At 38.7% G+C, this 21231-nt stretch overlaps 1 protein-coding gene across 1 annotated transcript; it reads left to right on the top strand.

Annotated features, from left to right (window-relative positions):
* The first annotated feature begins 7427 nt into the window (after positions 1-7427).
* On the top strand, positions 7428-20947 carry LOC101830441 (cell surface glycoprotein CD200 receptor 2). The gene is made up of 5 exons (XM_040750323.1): positions 7428-7548; positions 12889-13203; positions 13315-13563; positions 19995-20109; positions 20458-20947. Exons 1-5 carry the CDS (start codon positions 7485-7487, stop codon positions 20462-20464), a joined length of 750 nt encoding a protein of 249 aa, XP_040606257.1. The 5' UTR covers positions 7428-7484; the 3' UTR covers positions 20465-20947.
* Positions 20948-21231: the final 284 nt, after the last annotated feature.

The raw sequence follows: 21231 nt of genomic DNA, 5'->3' as shown, positions 1-21231 counted from the left end.
ATTTCTTATCAGGTAGCACATTTGTGGCATTAAGTAACTCATATATTGCTCAAACCTAACTCCACGAAATGGAAAAGAAACCTCGCCCAATTCATTTTACCATGCCACATTTACCATGATACCCACACCATGCAAAGACACAACCAAGGAAGAGAAATACAGACTAATTTCTCTTATGAATATCGATGCAAAAATACTCAATAAAATACTGGCAAACCAAATCCATGAAAACATCAAAAAGACTAACACAATCAAGTAAACTTCATCCCAGGGATAGGTCAATACATGAAAATCAATAACTGTATTCCATAATGTAAAAAAACTGAAAGCAAAAAACTACATGACACTAGATACAGAAAAGGCCTTTGACAAAATCCAACACCCTTTCATTATAAATGTCCTCAATAGCCTGTTGGTGGTCGTATAAGACTTTAATCCCTGCACTTGGGATGCAGATCTCTGTGAGTTTGAGGTCAGCCTGATCTACAAAACAAGTTCCAGGACATCCAGAGTAGTTACTTAGAGAAACACTGTCTAAAAAACAAACAAAAAATGGAAGAGATAAAGGCAAGAAGGAAGGAAGGAAGGGAAAGAAAAGAAGTGCAGCCTATGGAATGGGAAAACATCTTCACCAAATCAACATCTGACAGATGTCTGGTTTCCAAAATATATAAAGTAAGTAGACAGCAACAAAGCAATAATGCAACAAAAAATGGGGTATAGATTGCCTGGTGTTGATGGTGCGTGCCTTTAATCCAAGCACTTGGGAAGCAGAGGCAGATGGATCTCTGTGAGTTTGAGGCCAGCCTAGTCTACAGATGAAATGCCAGGACAGGCTCCAAAGCTACACAGAGAACCCTGGTCATGGAAATCAACACCACCAACAACAAAACACAAAAATTGGGGTATAGCTCTAAACAGAATTCTCAATAGAGTAATCTTAAATGTTCAAGAAACGCTTGAGCATCCTTAGCCCTCAGTCACACAAAAAAGCAAACTGACTCTGAGATTTCATCTTACACCTGTCAGAATGGCTAAGATCAATAACACAAGTGACAGCTTATCCTGGAGAGGATGTGAAGCAAGGGGAACACTTCTCCATTGCTGCTGGGAGTGCAAAGTTGTACAGCCACAGTAGAAAACAATGTGCTGTATCCTCAGAAAATTAGGAATGGACCTACCTCAAGACCCAGTTATACCTCTCATAGGCATATCTCCAAAGGATGCTCTACTATACCACAAGGACATTTGCACAACTATGTTCATAGCAACTTTATTTGTAATACCCAGAAACTGGAAACAGTATGAATATCCATGAAATGAAGAATGGAGAAAGAAAATATGGTACATTTACACAATGGAGTATTACTCATCTGTTAAAAACAATGCCATCATGAAATTTGCCAGCAAATGAATGGAACTGGAAAAGATCATTCTGAATGAGGTAACCCAGACCCAGCAAGACAAGCATGATATGTATTAACTTACTGGTAGATATTAACTGTAAATTAAAGAATAACCATGTTATAATTATAGACCCCAAAAAGATAAGTAACAAGAAAGCCTCAAGGAGGGAGTGGGAGGCACATGTGAATCTCACTGTAAAGTGGAAATAGAATAGACATCACAGATGAATGGGGGAGAAGTCTGAATTGGGAGTAGGTATGGGAACAGGAGGGATCAGGAGGATGGAAGTAGAGAGTACTGGAGAAGACAGCTGGGATTGGGGGCACTGTTGAGATGAGCTAGAAACCTACTGTAATGCAAACTTCCTAGAGTCCATGAAGGTGGTTCTAGCTAAGACTCCTAGCAATGGAAGATATGGAGCCTGAATGGGTCATCTCCTGTAACCAGCCAAGACTTCCATTGGAGGGACTGGTACTCATACTCAGCTGTATACCCTTTGACTTACAATATGCCCTACCTACCATGTATTCTGGGACAAAGGAGGAGCAGAAAGTATGGGTATAGCCAACCAATGACTTGCTCAGCTTGAGACCCAAACTAGAAAGGGATCCTACCCCTCACACAGCCTGGAAGGCCAGAGCCCTGGGGCCAGGTAGCCAGAAACCTAGGATAGAACCAACTATGACTGGCAAAAAAGAAAAAAGTCAATGAAATGATTCCTAATGATATTCTACTATACCCACAGATTGTTGCCTAGCTCAATTGTAATCATAGAAGTTTCACCGAATAACTGATGAAAACCTTTGCAGACCCACAGCCAAATATTAGGCAGATCTCAGGGAATCCTGTGGAAGATAGGGAGGAAGGATTATGAGAGCCATAGGAACCAAAGACACCACAAGAAAAACTACAGAATCAACAAACCTGAGTTCATAGAGGCTGCCAACTGGAGAACTTGCATGGGACTGATTGACTGAAGCACTCTTCACATATATTACAATTGTGTAGCCTGATCTTCTTGTGACATTCCTAACAGAAGGAGCATGCTCTATCTCTGACTCTGTTACTGGCTTTTGGGACTCTTTCCTGTTACTGGGTTGCATCATCCAGCCTTAATAGGCGAGGAGGTGCCTAATCTCATTGCAACTTAATATGTCATGGCTGGCCAATATACTTGGGAGACCTGTACTCTCCTGAAGAGAAAGGAGAATTAGAAGTGTAGGAAAGAAGGATTTGGAGGAGAGGAGGTGGGGAAACTATTATTGAACTGGGAAAATTAATTCATTTAAGAATACATATCCTGGAGAGATTAGGGATACAAGGGGCATATCTTACCTTAGTAAAGGCAGTTTACAGCAAGCCTATAGTCATCCACCTAAACAGAGAAAAATTCAAAGCAATTCCACAAAAATGAAGAATTACACAGGATTCTCCACTCTCTCCATACGTATGCAATACAGTACTTGAATTCTAAGCTAAAGCAACAAGACTACTGAAGGAAATCAAGGGGATACAAACTGGAAAGGAAGAAGACAAACTTTTGCTATTTGCAGATGATATCATAGTATGTATTAGTGACCCCCAAAATTCTACTAGTGGACTCCTACAGCTGATAACACCCTCAGTGATGTGGCTAGATCCAATGTTAACTAAAAGAAGAGCTGAGTAGCACTCATATACACAAATGATAAATATCCTGAGAAAGAAATGAAGAAACAACACCATTCACAATAGTCAAAATTAATACAAAATATCTTGGGGCACTGTGCCCAAACAAGTGAAAGGCTTGTATGACAAAAATTCAATTCTTTAACAAAGAAATGGGAAAAGACACCAGAAGATGGAAAGATATCCCATGGTCATGTATCACTAAGTTTTAATTTTTTAACAAAGTATAAAAAGTCCATCCTACTAAAATAAATCTACAGATTCAATTAAATTCTTGACAGTTATTAAAAGGTCAATTCTCAGTGTCACATGGAAAAACAAAAAACCCAGAACAGCTAAAACAATCATGAACAATAACATAACTGCAGGAGATATCACCATTCCTGACTTCAAGTTGTACTATGAAGCTATAGTAATAAACATGGTGTGATATTAGGATTAAAACAGATGTAATAATCAATGGAATTGAATTGACAACCCAGACATAAAGCACATACCTACACATACCTGAGTTTTGATAAAGAAGCCAGAAAAACACACTGGAAGAAAGACAGCATTTTAAACAAATGGTTGGTCACACTAGATGTCTGCATGTAAAATGTGAGCAGATCCATATTGACCACCCTGCACAAAACTCAACTTCAAATGGATCAAAGATCCTAACATAAAACCAGATACACTAAACCTAACAGAAAGTGGGGAACAGCCTTGAACGTATTGACATGGGACATGATATAAACAGAACAGCAGTAGCACAGGCAATAAGAAAAAATTAATAAATGGGGCCTCAAGAAACTGAAAAATTTATGTAATGCAAAGGACACTATGGTCAAAGTGTTTTGCCAACTTCACATCTAATAGAGGATAATGGGTTAAAGACTTAACCAGAAAACTCCCAATATAGTATACTCAAATGTTCCAGAAATAGTTAAAGAAATAAATGTTCAACATCACTAGTTACTAGGGAAATGCAAATCACAACTACTTTGAGATTTCATCTTACACCTGTCAGAATGGCTAAGATAAATATTACTGATGCTGGCCAGGATATGGTAAGGGGAACACTCATCCACTGCAGGTGGGTGTGGGAACTTATATAACCACTATGAAATCAGTATGTTATTTCCCTCAGAAAGATGGGAATCGATCTCACTCAAGATCCAGCTATACTACTCTTGGGTATATACCCAAAGGATACTTCAGCCTATCTCGAGGACACTTGCTCATCTATGTTCATTGCTGCTGTATTCACAATAGCCAGAAATTGGAAACAACCAATGTGTTCCTTACAGTGAAGAATAGATTAGGAAAATGTAATACATTTACACAATGGAGTATTACTCAGCTGTTAAAAATAACATCATGAAATTTGCAGGCAAAAATGAATGGATCTAGAAAGAAATCATCCTGAATAAGCTAACCCAGATCCAGATATGTGGATATTGTCTGTTAATAAATGGTAACTAAGATATAAACTGTAGACCAAGAGAGGCTAGGAATATAGGAAAGGACTAGGGGAGTCAAGGATCTCCTTGGGAGGAGGAAATAGAATACATGTTATTGGTGGACTGGGGGCAGCAGGCAATGGGAACAGCAGGATCTGGCCAGGAGGGGCAAAGGACATGCAATTCAGGGAAAGATAACTAGAATGGAGGGACATTTGAGAGTGGAGTCTTCCTAAAATACATGAAGGCAATCCTAATGAAGTCTAAATAATGAGGAAGATGGAGTCTCAGATGACCATCTTTTGTCCCTAGACAAAGCTTCTGTTACTGGGAATGGGTTATATCTAATTGAGTTGTTGGCCAAAGGGGCCCAAGAAATTTCCCCAAACAATCCAGACTGTTGCAAAGACAATGGTTTGCTCTCCACTGACACCAAGGCCATATTGTTGAAGACAACACCTACAGAACTCATTGAACATGGAGAGTTTGAACTGGTGCCTGTACATAGCCTTCAACCCTACATTCTAGTATTTTTGGTATAGGAAGGTACTGTGCAGTGTAACAAAAGGGAAATGTAAGCACAAATCCAGACATAAAACTTTTGATCTGCAGGTTGTCCTGTATATAATATATGCTAGGGCAATGGTGGCACAAAGCTTGTAGCATAACCAATAAATGTCTGATATGACTTAAGTTCCACTCCACCAAATGGAACCCATTCCTGTCCAGGTGATGACGAACTAGTGACTAGATAGCTCAGAGACCCAGGGTAAAACCAAATACTACTGGTCTATGAAAAAAATTAATAAAAGGACCCTAATGATATTCTGCTCTACTCATAGATTAGTGCTTTATCCAGCCATCATTTGGGAAGCTTTCTCTAGCAGCAGATAGAAATAAATACAGAAGCCCACATCCAGACCTTACACTCAAACACACACACACACACACACACACACACACACACACACACACACACACACACACACACAGGGGTGGGGTTGGGGAAAAGCCTTAGAACACACAGCTTTAATTGGAATATCTCCATCAAATCTTCCCCCCTCTCCCAGTGATCTCTGATCCATGATGTTTAGAAAGTGGAAAGAGTGTAAGTGTCAGAGGGGATAGAGGACACCAGATAAACAGCTTTCTAAATGAGCTAAGCAAAGCTCATGTGACCTTACAGAGACTGAAGCAGCAAGCCTAAGACTACAGGGCTCTGCACCAGCTCTTCTGTGTGTATAGCATCACTTTCAGTTTAATATTTTTATGGGAGTCTTGAGATGTGAACAAGAAGGTCTCTGATTCTTGGGCCTTCTCAGACTTTTCCTTAGGTTGATTTCCTTGTTCAGGCTCAGTGTGATGGTTTTTGTGTTATCTTACTCTGTTTTATTTTGGTATGTCTCGTGGTTATACCTTAGAAGCCTGTTATTTTCTCATGAGAGGCAGAAAGGGAGTGGATGTGGATGGGAGTGGAGGTGGGGAGGAACTGGGAGGAGTAGAGGGAAGAGAACCTGAAATCAGGATATACTGTATGAGAAAAAGAATCTGTTTTTAATAAAAGGGGGAATACTATCCTACAGATAGCCATGCCCGGGTCTTGTGAGGTTATTCAAACTCAACAACCCTGCATCCCTACTCCCCACCAGTACCCCTTGTTTTTCACACATGAGACATCCCCTACTGATCTAGTTTGCAGAAGGACTCCTCCTCTTGTTGGGCAGAAGGACTCTGTGACCCTGCATAACAACTTTCTCTTTCTTGAAGCTGTAAGTAAGTGAGTAAGAGTCTTTTGGCTCTCCAAGTGTCTTTGTGCTATGGTTTGTCATCACAGGACTCTAAATTTTCTAATGCAGGAAGCAAGGATCTGGTCCTTGCCTGTTTCCTAGCTTCTGGGGGCCTGCTGATAATCCTTTTGTTTCTTAACTTGTAGAAGAAACACATCTCTGTCTTTGCCTTTGTCTTCACATGAATGTTTCTGTATGTATATGCATGTATATGCCCATTCTTCTTTTCATATAAATACCAGTTACACTGGACTAAGGCCAATCCTTTCCCAAACCTGCATAGTTTAATTTTAACTAATTACTGATGAAATGACTTTATTTAAAAATAAGACCACATTTTCATGTATAGGTACATAATTTTAAGATAAAAAGGAGTGGCAGGCAGGTATTTTAACTCATAACGAGAAGTATTTGTTTAAAATCACACTATCCTATGATTCATCGCCTTTATTTGCAGGTATATATCCAAGAAAATAGGTGCCATTGCAACCAAAAAGTATGTGCAAATCAAGAATTCTCATAGAACCTTTATATATTACTCATCAAAGAAAGCAATTCAAATTCACAGAGAAACTGATGAATGAATTATCATGTATCCTTTGGTAAGTCCAAATCATTGTTCAGGGATGAACTCACTAAAGCATTTCATCTATGTGGGGCTCAGTAATCGGTACAATAGGCAAATGGTGAGAGATGTTAGTGCCCTGTTTGTCCTTCGAGAAAGAGAGCAAAACATGACGGGAACTTTGAGTAACAAAATATTATCATCTTGGTTTGGAAATTTTGCAAATGCTTTTCCAAGTTCACATAGATATACAGATTCCTCAGCTGTACACACAGTGTTTGCTCATTTTCTAGTATATGATTTATTCTTTAAAAGCTGCATTAAAATGGGAATTGTCATAAAAGAATCTTAATGTTTTAATATGGCAAGGGAATGAAAGAGTTAAGCTTTGGCATTTTTCTTTATCACTCAGCAAACATCCCCCACACCTTTTCTCTGATGCATGTTTAGTCATCCAACAGCACACAGAATGTAGATGAAGAAAGATAGGCAAAATGAGGAAGGAAAGTCACCCTTGAATTTGGTGAACTGAGCACAAACAAAGTTGACCTCGAGGGACAGATTCACTGAGTCCATCCAGGGCTTATGGTGATTTAACTAGAAACCACTCAGATGAATGCTCTGGGCAGGACCTCGGCTTTGGGGATACTGATCTCCATCACCATTTTGGTGTCTGGTAAGTGTGAGATTTTTAGGAAATGAAACCTTTCTTTAGGCTAACTGTGACAATCCTCCTGTTTTAACCTTCTGACTCCTGGGATTACAGGCATCTTTCTTTGTTGCAGGCTAACAGGACAGCTTTAACACTCTACATGTTTCTCTAAAGCTGATTATTTTTAATATGCATGTTTTCTACAAATATCCTACCAAAGAGATTATTATATTAGTTATTATCATGATTTTGAAGATGACTTACTGCCTGAAAAGAAATGTTATCCTAGATTTCTTGCTTTTCCTCTCTTTAATGTTGACATGTACCAGAGGGCGCAGGGTGTGTGAAATCTCCAAGAAGAGAAGTGGGATCCAGAGTAAAGTAAAGGCACTGAAATTAGCTAGGAAGGGACAGTCCATCATTATAAGGGAAAGAGAAAAAGTGGCCTGGAAGCAGGTCAATATATTGATTGATGTCATAGATTACTGAGTCTTAAGCATTAAGTAAAACTACTGGAAGTTACCAGTGGAAAGAGGGGGCAAGATAAGGAGTGGAGTCTGTGAAATAATCATCACAAAGATGGGATAGGTGAGCCTGCTAGCTGAGTGGTAAAGCTCTAGTCTGAATTCTGCTTCACCAGAACCACAGTTCCTAAGCAGACTAATCAATATGAAGGTAAATTGACTTTTCTACCAATACAAAAATACCAGTGTATTTCCTTCTACTTCAAAATGTGTAAGATACAAGTTCGACATAAATTACCATATTAATAATCCTTTTAATCCAATTAAGAAAGCATGAGAGGTCTTTATATAAAATTGTATATATATAATTATATATAAAATTAATTTAATCTTTAAAAAATTTTTAAAGTATATATGTATTTAATGTATGTGCCTTGCTCTCATGCCCGTGTGTGTGTGTGTGTGTGTGTGTGTTGTGTGTGTGTGTTGTGTGTGTGTGTGTGAATGTGTTCATTACACAGTATTTGTGTGGGGGTCAAAGGACAACTTGTAGGAATTGTTCTTACCTTTCACTATATGGGTTCTAGAGTTCGTACTCAGATCCTCAGGCTTGGCTGTACACCTTTACCTGCTGAGACATCTTTGTATGGATTGGTACTGTGATCCAGCACATAATCAACTTTGATTAACATACTTAAAACACTTAAAAATATGTAGCATTAGATTGGAACTGTTTTATAAAAGCAACTTTGGTCAATATAATTGATACTCTTGTAATATATTCTATATCTATGCTCCTTTTAAAAGTTCTTGTTGAAGCCGGGTGTTGGTGGCACATGCCTTTAATCCTAGCACTCGGGCAGGCGGATCTCTGTGATTCAAGGCCAGCCTGGTCTACAGAGTGAGTTCCAGGACAGCCTCCAAAACCATACAGAAAAACCCTGTCTCAAAAAAACAAAACACAACAAAAAAGTTCTTGCTGTTCTTTTCATTTCTGAGGAAGATGTACCAAAGTCTCCATCTATGACTGTGAAATCATCTACATGTCTCTTTAGTTAAATTTTGCTTTATGTCATTTGAAGCTCTGTTATTAGGCATATACCTTATCATCACGATTAATATTATATAGTTTTAAAAGTTTCTAGTAAGATTCTTTTGCTTTTTAAGAATTTTTCTGTTATTAATATAGACTCTAGACTCTTTGTGCCCGTCTCCCCCCTCCATTTCCCTCCCCTCATATGTTTCTCTTTGTATAAGTTTAGGCAGTTGTGTCATTCAAGATTTTGACTGTTTCATATATGCTCTCAAATTTCTTGTCATAGAATTCTTTGTAGCAATCCCCACTACTCTTTTAATGTCCTTTGGAATTCAAGTAATGTCACTTCTGTTATTTGATGTTAGTAACACATGTCTTCTGATTTTTCCTCCTTAGTTTGGCTAGTTGATTTATTTTCATAACTAGTTTGGTTGGTTAATTATCAGGATATATATTGATCCCTTTAAAGAATCAGCTTTAGTTTTGTTGATTTTCTCCATTCTCTTCTGTTCAATAATTTTGACTCTAATTTTTCTTCTGCTTATTTTGGGTTTGGTTTGCTCTTCTTTCTGTAGTTTCTGGAAGTTGGAGTTTAAATGATATATTTTTAGATAATTTTTCTTATCTAATAATAATAGTTTGACTAAAACTTTCCTTATAAGCATTGGTTTATAGTATTCTATAAGTACTGATAATTTATATTCTTACTTATTTCAAAATATTAAAAAATTTTTCTTAAGATTTCTTCTTTCATACCGAACATAACAACTCTGTCACCAGCTCAGTATAATTTATGTCTCTACAGATGACTTCCTATAGTAGAAGAATACACATTTTTCCAAGCTCATATGGAGCTTTCATGAACATGAGTATATCCTGAGCCATGACACACGTTACAATTTTTAAATTTATTTTATGTGATGGGTATGCTGCATGTATATGTGCACCACTTACATGCCTGCAACCCTCAGAAGACAGAAGAAGACATTAGGTCCCCTGGAATTGGAGTCACAGATAGTTGTGAGCCACCATGTGGCTACTGGGAGTCAACCTAAGTCTTCTGAAAGAGCAGCCAGTGCTGTGAACCACTCTGATCCATCTCTCCAGCCCAACATATTAACACATTTAAAAGAATGGAATCATATTGTGACTACTCTTTGACTATAAATGAATTAAACTAGAAATCAATAATAGCAAATGGACCCACAATTATTTTGGAGATGATGTCATATCATTTTTTAAACAATAATATAGTGAAAGAAAAAAATCTTAGAGTAAGTTCAGCTCAGATAAGAATGCTCACACTGACTAATGCCATGCCTGGGACATGATTAGGATATGGGGAAAGGGAAAGGGTCCTTTGTAAAATACTGTTGGTTAGATGAGTTGTCTTCTAAATAAGAAATGATTAATTAATTCTTTGTAAATGTGATTTTAAGACAATTATATATTCTCATCCCCGGATGTCATAATATCTGATATTTTACAGTGATTTTTGTTGAGTAATTTTAGTCAAGGTTAATGGTTATCTGTTGTCTTGAATAAGACTTTGTTAAGAAAGAAGGCTTTTACTCTATATGAACATATAACATATATTTTCTTTTTAAATATTTTCTAGATTCAAGTTGTCCAAATAAGGGACAGTATCAGAAGTCACAGGGCTATCAGCAGCCGGAACAATGTGATGAAAAACAGCAGGAGCTACTTCCAGTAAAGAGTAATATTCTTGCTCATGTAGAGGTTATCACTGAGGAAATGGAGAGTGGGTCTTGGCTAGAAATGTAGCTGATACCCTGGCTGTCTTATTCCAGCCTTACTGTTAGTAGAAGCAACTAGTAGTCCAAGTGCTATTCTGTGACAGGTCCTGAGTAACTGGACGGCTAGTTGTTTCCCTAACAAGATGCATCCTTGTTTTCCTATAAGCCTTTGCAAACTTGTGATGGGAAGACCATGGGTGTCTTAGTCACTCTTCTACTGGTGTGAAGAGACGCCACGACCAAGCAAATAGTATAAAAGGAAGCATTTAATTGAGGGCTTGCTTACAGGTTCAGAAGTTTATCCAATATTAGGGTGGGGTGGGGCCATGGTGGCTCTCATGGAGAGAGCTGACAGATATATCCTGATCCACAGGTAGAAATCAGGGAGGGAGAGAGGGAAGAAGGGAGAGAGAGAGAGAGAGAGAGAGAGAGAGAGAGAGAGAGAGAGAGAGAGAGAGAGAGAGAGAGAGAGAGAGAGAGAGAGAACTAGAAAGAAATTGGGGCCTGGCATGGGATTTTGAATCCTCAAAGACCACCCCTGATGACACAGTTCCTCCTCCAAGGCCACCCCCTACTCCAACAAAGCCATACCTCCTAATCCTTCTAATATTTTCTAATAGTTTCACACCCTTCTGACTGAGATTTCAAATATGTGAACCTATGGAAGCCATTGCCATTCAAATTACCACAATGGATTTAAAGTCCCACTTTTTTCTTTATCTGGTTATATGGCCTTTATTTGGCCATAAGATATGAGGCTTGCCCAGAGGAGGGAAGCAACACAATAACAAAGAAAGGGAGAGATTTTAGCAAAGCCAAGACTCATTCATGCAAAAAGTTCCTCCATCATATAACTGTTTCTGATTATGTTAGATTGAGGTTGTCTTGACACCCACATTTTTCACTGCTCAGCTGGAACTGATGTTTTGATTTAATAAACACCCTCCAGCAAACTTATCAACCATGGTGCCTTTTGACAATGCAGATTGCATGAGTTCTAAGTAGGAAAAGATAGAAGATTATGGGGTTTAATTTAAACTTTTATAGATGAGCACAATGGTCAACTTGTGTATTTAATCTTGATAAAATACGGAAATGAAATCTATGAACAAAACTTATAGCTGAACTGTCTGTGAATTTTACACTTATCTAATAGGAAAGAAGAAACACATATCTAGGTATTAAGTTTGGCAGTTTTATGCATTTTCAGTAAAATTATGAGTTTTATATGTTCTTAAAACATTCATACATTTTAATTGGCAGTAAATATTTCTAAGCATCTTTTATTTCTATTGATTACTCTTTATTTTTCATGAGATATTCAGGTTGGGGAAGTTATATAATATTTTAAATTCAATTGATTTCACTTATTTGTAATCTGTGAATAAATATAAATATAAAATTTCTAACAAGTTTAATGTAAATGCCATGAACTACTTTTAGTGACAGTGTCTTTATATTTTGCACATTAATGCTTACCTCAATCCTTAGAGGGGTCTTGCTGATTATATTGGTACTTGTCAAATCTTAGGAAACAATCACATGACTGTGTATTCCATTTGTTTCCTGAGGAGCTCAAATTGTATGAGAAGACCAATATTGTCAACCACCAAAAATTAGATTTAGAACACTATTTTTGTAGTTTAATTTTTTTATTATGTTCTCATGTCTGACTTATTTGCTCTTAGTTCAAAGACTGAGAAGCAGTTGTCTCTGTTTAGATAGCAAGTTGTTGTGTTAACTTCATATACTTTACAATACACACTGATCCATCAGAAATGTGTATCAGAGAGCACAGTTGGGTAGTATTTGAATTTGTTTTAAAAACAATATTTACTTTGTGAATTGTAATTTATTAATTATAAAGTTTTAAGGATATGATTGTCAGAACAAAAGACATTAATTCAACTTTATGTAATTTATTGTAGGTAAATATAACACACCAAGTTCTTTATTAAGTGCTCTATCTGTCTGTCTGTCTGTCTCTCTCTCTCTCTCTCTCCCCCTCCCTCTCTCTCTCCCTCTCCCTCTCTCTCTCTCTCTCTCTCTCTCTCTCTCTCTCTCTCTCTCTCTCTCTCTCTGTATGTGTGTGTGTGTGTGTGTCCAGTTAACACTACAGTGTCTGTACAGATGGGTACAAAGGTTCTGCTGTGCTGCAAGCCTACTCCATTGACAAAAGCAATATTAATAATATGGGTAATAAAACCCAGAGGCCCGCCTCCCTGCACAATATTTTACAGAGTAGAAACAAAGATCAGTGAAATGAAGTGTAGAGACATGAGAATCACCTGGGCCTCCACATTTGACCAGAGTCCTGACCTTCAGATCAATACAGTGGCCCTCAGTCATGATGGGCATTATTCATGTGATATAGCATCATCTGAAGGACATTTTCATAAGAGACTTAACCTCCAAGTTCTAGGTAAACAAATTGTCATATATTGCAGTGTTTCAGGTCACCAGATTTTAAACAGATTCAAATGCCTATGGAATTTGTGACAAGGCTTAATCTTTTTCCCTTCTATTTCCACAGTCCCCCCTGAAGTAACCCTGTTTCCAGGGGAAAACAGAACTGCAGTTTGTGAGGCCATTGCAGGCAAACCTGCTGCTCAGATCTTTTGGGCTCCAGCTGGGTATCATGTCACTAAGAATGAATTACACAGCAATGGCTCTGTGACTGTCAGGAGCACATACTACTGGGAGAACAATAATGTTCCTGTTGTGTTCTGTTTTGTCTCCCATCCAACTGGCAGCAAGATTCTGTCCATAGAAAAGAATCAAAGTGAGTATATTGTTATTTTCTTTAAAAAGAAATAATTGATATTTAGCTCATTATTCCATGAAGGATAAATATTTGACATTGTTTGTGACTAATGTGGCCTAAAGTCATTTAAGGGAAGAAAGAGGGAAGTCAGGACAACTCAAGCAAAATCTTGAAGCAGAAACCATGGACAAATGCTGTTTTCTAGCTACTCAGAATCATAGTAAGCTCTGTCTATCTGTATATCTCTCTTCTCTCTCTCAATGTATGTATGTATGTATGTATGATCTCTCTCTCTATATATAAAGATATATAATTTATATCTACCTATCTTCTCTCTCAACTATCTGTAAGTCTGTCTGTCTGTCTGTCTGTCTGTCTGTCTGTCTGTCTGTCTATCTATCTAACCAGCCCAGGGAATGGGCAGTTAAAGCTAACTAGGACAACAGATCTACTTCAGACTCTAGCTATAAATTCAGGATGTTTCCATAATCTATGTATCAGGGTCAGTGATTTGGGAGAATGGTTCACAGAATTGAGGATGCACTTTGTTTACTATTACTGGCTTATTTTAAAGACTACAACGGGGACAGACAAGTTGAAGAGGTTCATAGGGCCCTCTATGGAGGAAAGAGCTCTGAGCTTCATGGTATTTCAAGGACTTCTGTTCTTCCAGTTTCTCGATGTTATCCCCATATAGAAGCTTTTCACGCTGTAGTGTTTAGGATTTCTATTAAGATTTTGTTACATAGTAATGATGGCTAATAATTGGTAATGGTGATTAGCTCAATGCCCAGCCCTTCTTCCTTCACAACATGTTCAGTGGTGGTGATGGTGGTAGTATCTTTCTCCAAGTCATAACCATCTAATCACAATTTAGTCTTTCTGGTGATAGTTCCCACCATGAAGCTCTCTAAGAGCTTCTAAAAATTTATCATCTTCCTGGCATACCAAAGATGTTTTATTATGGTGACAATTCTTCTAGGAGCTATGTTTCAGGATATGAAGAACACAGGACACCTATGTATTTCCTCTTTTATTTTTATTTATTTTTGTTTTTGTTTTTTGAGATAGGATCTCATTACATAGACCTGGCTGTCTGTAACTCACTATGCAGTCCACAGTGGGATTAAAGGTATGGGCACTCCTGAGTGAAGCCTTCCCACCATCCTGGTTCCAGAGCCGCATCAGTCCCAAATAACACACAGGAGGCTATATTAATTATGAAGCTGTTGGCCGTTTGCTTGTTTCTTACTGGCTAACCCATAATTGTTAATCTAAATATTTCTCTTACCGGAGAAAGGGTCCGAGCATTTCATTCCTCTGGAGGCTACATTGTGACTCCCTGTGTTTCTCCTTCCCAGAATCCTCCTTGACTCCTTGCTTCCCTATTGGCCAACAGTGCTTTATTAACATATACATAGGACTTCCGCATCAGGACACCATACTGGCTTTGTATTTCTCATTGTATCTCAAGTAGCCTCTTCTCTGCCCCCAGTATAAGAAACTCCTCAAGTGTAAGAACTATGTTGTTCAGTTCTGCATTTCCAAAGTCTGACGTGTCACCTGACATACACACCTATAATTAGGTTCTGATCATCATAGATCTGATCTCCACATTTCCCTTTCTGTGTTCCCAACAGGATTCAGTTTAATTCATTTCTAGATGGTTTTTCTTTTCTTTTCTTTCTTTCTTTCTTTTTTTTTGTTCTGCTGGTTTTTGTTTTGTTTTGTTTTTCAAGACATGGTTTCTCTGTATACCTAGCCCTGGCTGTCCTAAAACTTGCTCTGTAGACCAGGCTGACTTCTAGCACAGAAATCTTCCTACCTCTGCCTCCTGATTGCTGAGATCAAAGGCCTGTGGCTTTTCAAGTTGCTCCTTTCCAAAAGTCTTCCTCCTATGACCTCTTTCATCTAGTAGACCAACAAGGCAATTTCCCAATCTCACTTCTCCTGGGCCCAGAGCTGGTGCTGAGGAAACATTCTGATTCTTCAGATGTTTTTTATAGGATGTCATCCTTGCTTAGCATTATTTGATGTCTTCTAAGTCATCTAGAACAATACAGACAACAAACCACCTCAGTGTGTTAAGAAAAAAAAGGGAGGGCACAAAGTTGGTGGGGTAACAAAGTAGGGTGTGGATCTGGTAGGAGTTAGAAGGAGAAATTGCAGGCAAATATAATCAAAACATGTTGTACAAAATTCTCAAAACTTTTTTTAATAAAAAAGAACAATACCTCTAAAAAGACTAAAATTTGCACACATGCACTTTAGAGAGAGGACTCAGAGGATCTAAGCTGGATTTGACCTGAAAACCTCCTCCCTGAGGACTAACTTTGATAGTCACCAAAGGTGCTTTTCAGGATAACTCAAAGGGAAATAACTGGTAGTACCACTGAGCTATGAAGCTTATGAACTACAACAATGAACAAAGGTGAAATAGTGGTGATCATATCTTGGCAGCAACCAATAGTTGTCTAGTTACATTTGAGTCCCACTCAATAGAAGGAAAATCATGCCTTGTACTAGAAAACTAGCCAGCTACTCACAATTATTGAGGCCATTGATCTTAGAGATAACCCTACTACAACCCTTCACTAATCAGCATAATGCCTATCTAAACTCTAAGTACCCTTATGGCCACCAACGAGTGTGACTCTTAACCCTTATCAAAGAAACTTCTCTTTGTAATAGACAGAAACTATTTTTTTTCTTTCTTTTTTTTTAATTATCATTTTTTATTTTAATTTTAAATAGCTTGTTTTACATGTCAATCCCAGTTCCCTGTCCCTCCCCTCTTCCCGCACTCCCCTTCCCCCCCTCCCTCCCACCCTATTGCCAAATCCTTCCACATAGGGGATATCTAGAGTCTGTCATTTTACTCTTGGTAGGGTCAAGGCACTCCCCTAAGAGTCCAGGCTGAGAGAGCATCTCTCTTTGTGCTATAGGCACATGAAGACAGTTTGTATACCAGGGATAGACACTGATCCACAGCTCAGGGCCCCATAGGTTGCCCAGGCCTTCTCACTGACACTCACATTTGGGGGGTCCAGATCAGTCCCATGCTGGCCTCCCCACTGTCGGTCTGGGGTACAAGAGCACTCCCCTGTTCAGATCAGCTGTCTCTGCTGGTTTTGCCAGCCCATTCTTTGCCAATTTGCTCATCACTCCTCTCTCTCTGTCACTGGGTTCCTTGGGTTCAGTTCAGTGATTAGTTGTGTGTTTGCCTCTGCTTCCATCAGTCACAGGATGAAGGCTCCCGGATGATTATAGACATCAAGTTCATTATCAGGAATGGGCATTCGAGGTGGTCCCTCCACTATTGCTTAGCTTGCCAATTGATGTTATACCTTTAGATCACTCGAGGTCGCTCTGGTGCCTGATCTGTCTTCGATCCTATGATTCCCTCTTCCCCCTATTCTACCCCCACCCCCTCAACTTCCTGTTCCCCCATGACCAACTCCCTTCCTCTTTACCCCCTCTATTCTTCCCAGGTCCCACTCCCCCCGACCCCTCGCCGTGTTACCCATCCATTCAGAGGATCTTGTCTCCATCCTCTTCTCTTGGGTACTATGCATATATGCATATCTTTTAGGTTCTTTCCTGTTTCCCAGACTCTCTATCTGTGGAAGTGCAGACTGGCACTATCCTGATCCATATCTAAAATCCATATATGAGTGAGTACATACCATGTTTGTCTTTTTGCGACTGGGTTACTTCACTCAGGATGGTTTCTTCCAGTGCTATCCATTTCCCTGCGAATTTCAAGATTCCATTGTTTTTTTCTGCTGAGTAATACTCCATTGTGTAAATGTACCACATTTTCTCTATCCACTCTTTAGTTGAGGGGCATCTAGGTTGCTTCCAGGTTCTGGCTATTACAAACAATGCTGCTATGAACATAGTGGAGCAGATGCCCTTGTTGTATGAACCTGCCTCATTTGGATAAATGCCTAAGAGTGGAATTGCTGGGTCTAGTGGTAGATTAATTCCCATTTTCCTGAGGAATCTCCATACTGATTTCCAAAGAGGCTGTATGAGTCCGCATTCCCACCAGCAGTGAAGGAGTGTTCCTCTCTCTCCACATCCTCTCCAGCATAAATTGTCTTCGGTGTTTTTGATTCTAGCCATTCTGACAGGAGTAAGATGGTATCTCAGAGTTGTTTTGATTTGCATTTCCCTGATGGCTAAGGATGTTGAGCACTTTCTTAAGTGTCTCTTGGCCATTTTAGCCTCCTCTACTGAGAATTCTCTATTTAGCTCTGTACCCCACCTTTCAAGTGGATTCTTTGGTGTTTTGGAGACTTGTTTCTTGAGTTCTTTGTAAATTTTGGAGATTAGCCCTCTGTCAGATGTAGGGTTAGTGAATATCTTTTCCCATTCTGTGGCCTGCCTTTTTGTCTTTTTGACTGTGTCCTTTGCCTTACAGAAGCTTTTTAGTTTCAGAAAGTCCCATTTGTTAATTGTCGATCTCAGTGCCTGTGCCACTGGTGTTATGTTTAGGAAGTGATCTCCTGTACCAACTCGTTGAAAAGTACCTCCCACTTTCTCTTCTAAAAGTTTCAGTGTGGCTGGATGTATGTTGAGATCTTTGATCCATTTGGACTTAAGTTTTGTACAAGGCAATAAACATGGATCTATCTGCAATCTTCTGCATACCAGTACCCAGTTATGCCAGCACCATTTGTTGAAGATGCTTTCTTTTTTCCACTGTACAGTTTTAGCTTCTTTGTCAAAAATCAGGTGTTCATAGGTGTGTGGGTTAAAATTAGGGCTTTCGATTCGGTTCCATTGGTCTACCTGCCTATTTTTGTGCCAATACCAAGCTGTTTTCAGGACTATAGCTCTATAATAGAGCTTGAAGTCAGGTATGGTGATGCCTCCTGAAGTTCCTTTATTGTATAGGGATGTTTTGGCTATCCTGGGCCTTTTGTTTTTCCATATAAAGTTGATTAATGTTCTTTCCAGGTCCTTGAAGAATTGTGATGGAATTTTGATAGGGATTGCATTGAATCTATAGACTGCTTTTGGCAAGATTGCCATTTTTATTATGTTGATCCTACCAATCCAAGAGCATGGGAGATCTTTCCATTTTCTGGTATCTTCCTTGATTTCTTTCTTCAAAGGCACAAAGTTCTTGATATATAGGTCTTTCACTTCCTTGGTTAACATTATCCCCAGATATTTGATGCTGTTTTTGGCTATTGTAAAAGGTGATGTTTCTCTGATTTCTTTCTCAGTCACTTCATCTGTATATAATAGGGCCACTGATTTAATCCAGCACCCCTTCATGATAAAGGTCCTAGAGAGATCAGGGATAACAGGAACGTACCTGAATATAATAAAAGCAATATACAGTAAACCAACAGCTAACATCAAACTAAATGGAGAGAAACTCAAAGCAATTCCTCTAAAATCAGGAACAAGACAAGGCTGTCCACTCTCTCCATATCTCTTCAATATTGTACTTGAAGTTCTAGCTACAGCAATAAGACAACAAAAGGAGATAAAGGGGATACAAATAGGAAAAGAAGAAGTCAAACTTTCACTATTTGCAGATGATATGATAGTTTATATAAGTGACCCAAAAAACTCCGCAAGGTTACTCCTAGAGCTGATAAACACCTTCAGCAATGTGGCAGGATAGACAGAAACTATTATAGAACATCACAAATGATCAAAATGCAGAGAACACTGATCATGGGATTCCCAGCCCCATGGATACTTCTGCAACAGAATTCCTACACCTAATGCTCAGGGAATGTTGTCGAGAGGAGGCAGAACATTGTAAGAGTCATACGTAAGGACCAGGAAATCTACTATAAAATTGTGTCTCCTAGAAATGACTGGGCAACTTCAGCCATGAAGCTTCAGTGCTGAGATGAGGAGAAGTACTCTTCCCTCAGAGATGACTCCTAATTGTTTATCCAATACCAAGTGGTCAGTCCTGAAATCAGGTACATGCAAGCAACACCAGATAGACTCAGCAGACTGCACTTCCATATTATGCATAAATATGCAACAACAACAAATTAGAAGAGGCTAGCAATTTGAGAGGGAGCATTGAGAGGTGGGGACAAATCGAGGAGAATGGAGGAAGAAAGAGAAATGAATGCAAATGATGCAATTATATGTTCATAAAATAAAATAAAATTTGTATGGGAACTTTTTCCTTATATAACTGGGAAGTATTAACAATATTTAGTGTGCATTTATTCACTTTAAAAAATTTTTAATGCCTACCAAGCACAAAAGCTGAATTTTATTTCTAAACTTGATCCTGAAATAATGTTATATTGTGGTATTTGAATTATAATTGATAAGGTTTTCTGATTTTGGTATTCTCTAAAACTTTAGAAATACTATAAGTGATTTTAAAGCTGTTTGTTTCTAATTTCTTGATTAGAGTTACTGCTGAATTGACCTGAATTTTTATCCTTGCTGTATTAAAGGTGTCACCAGCCCTCTGCATTCCTTGCTGACCATTCTCTATGTGAAACTTTCCCTTTTGGGGATTATTCTGCTCATCATAGGATTTGTTTTCTTCCAGAAGAGAAATTATTTCAGGTAGGAACAGAATACTGAAATGCTGAGACTCATTAGGAAGAAAACGTTGTCATAAGTTTGAGTTCCAGTGGATTGGGAAAGTTTGTTAGATAGTCTTGTCATGGTTGTTCCCTCTGTCTTCTTCAGTATCAGGCTTTTTAAAGCAGCAAAGCTCGGGCATAAATGCCCACAGGCAAGAGCATCTTCCTTGCTGCCATTCTGACTGAGGAAAGACTTAGCCTGGCCCTCTCATTCAGGCTTCATTGGAGGAAATGAAGAAGATGGAACTTTATGACTTTATTTACAAGTCTCTCTATGTGGGTTTCTGTTCATTCCTGCTTATTTGAATTTTATGTTGTTTCTTTCTAGAAAATGAAAATCTGGATTTCCAAAGCCCATTAGCCTGATGACACAATACAAGAAAACAGCCATTTGAAATCACCTCTCTCATTGGCATCCAGCATACCTGTTCCTGATGTTTTCATGTTTGTTAGAAGTCATGTGACACCTGGCAGTCATACAGTATGAATGTACAGGCAAAAGTTTGATGCTTACCACATACATGTATAAATGGCTATCTACTCTCTTCCCTTCCCCACTTCTCAGGTCAAAGAAGAAGAAGATGGCTTAGCAAAAGGTGAACAACAGTGTTGGCTGAATTTCCTTCACCCATGTCCTCCAGGAAAGGTTTCCATCAACTTTGTGTTCATAGCTTCATTTTATGTGATCACAAATTGATGGGGAAGTCCTGTGTATATGTCAATAAAGCACTGTTGGCCAATAGGGAACCAAGATAGGTGGGACTAGGAATCCAGGAGGACTCTGGGTAGGAGAAACACAGGAGTCAAGATGTAACACCATGGGGGTAGGAAGCCCGGAAACCTCTCCGGTAAGAGAAATACTTAGATTAACAATTATGGGGTAAATACTTAAGTCAGAGCTAGCCAGTAAGAAACAAGCAAGGCCAACAGCTTCATAATTAATATAGCCTCCTGTGTGTTATTTGTGACTCATGGGGCTCTAGAACCAGGCTGGTGGGAAGGCTTCTCTCAAGGAAAAGGCTTCCCTTTACAACAAATGTTACATTGTCAGGTGTTATACTAAACTACACCCTCAAGTCAGTCACTAGCCGGCCTTCTTTCC

The sequence above is a fragment of the Mesocricetus auratus genome, unplaced genomic scaffold (genome assembly GCF_017639785.1).
Source record: "Mesocricetus auratus isolate SY011 unplaced genomic scaffold, BCM_Maur_2.0 Super-Scaffold_100008, whole genome shotgun sequence".
Lineage (NCBI taxonomy): Eukaryota > Metazoa > Chordata > Mammalia > Rodentia > Cricetidae > Mesocricetus > Mesocricetus auratus.
Note: the sequence above shows the minus strand (reverse complement) of the source record. Positions and strands in the feature narration are given on the sequence as shown.

Bases quoted from the DNA above. Each gene is read 5' to 3' on its own strand.
- LOC101830441 (XM_040750323.1), top strand. From the start codon at position 7,485: ATGAATGCTCTGGGCAGGACCTCGGCTTTGGGGATACTGATCTCCATC. The intron at 7,549-12,888 runs GTAAGTGTGAGA...GTGTGTGTCCAG, and splicing joins CATCACCATTTTGGTGTCTG to TTAACACTACAGTGTCTGTA. The intron at 13,204-13,314 runs GTAAACAAATTG...CTATTTCCACAG, and splicing joins ACTTAACCTCCAAGTTCTAG to TCCCCCCTGAAGTAACCCTG.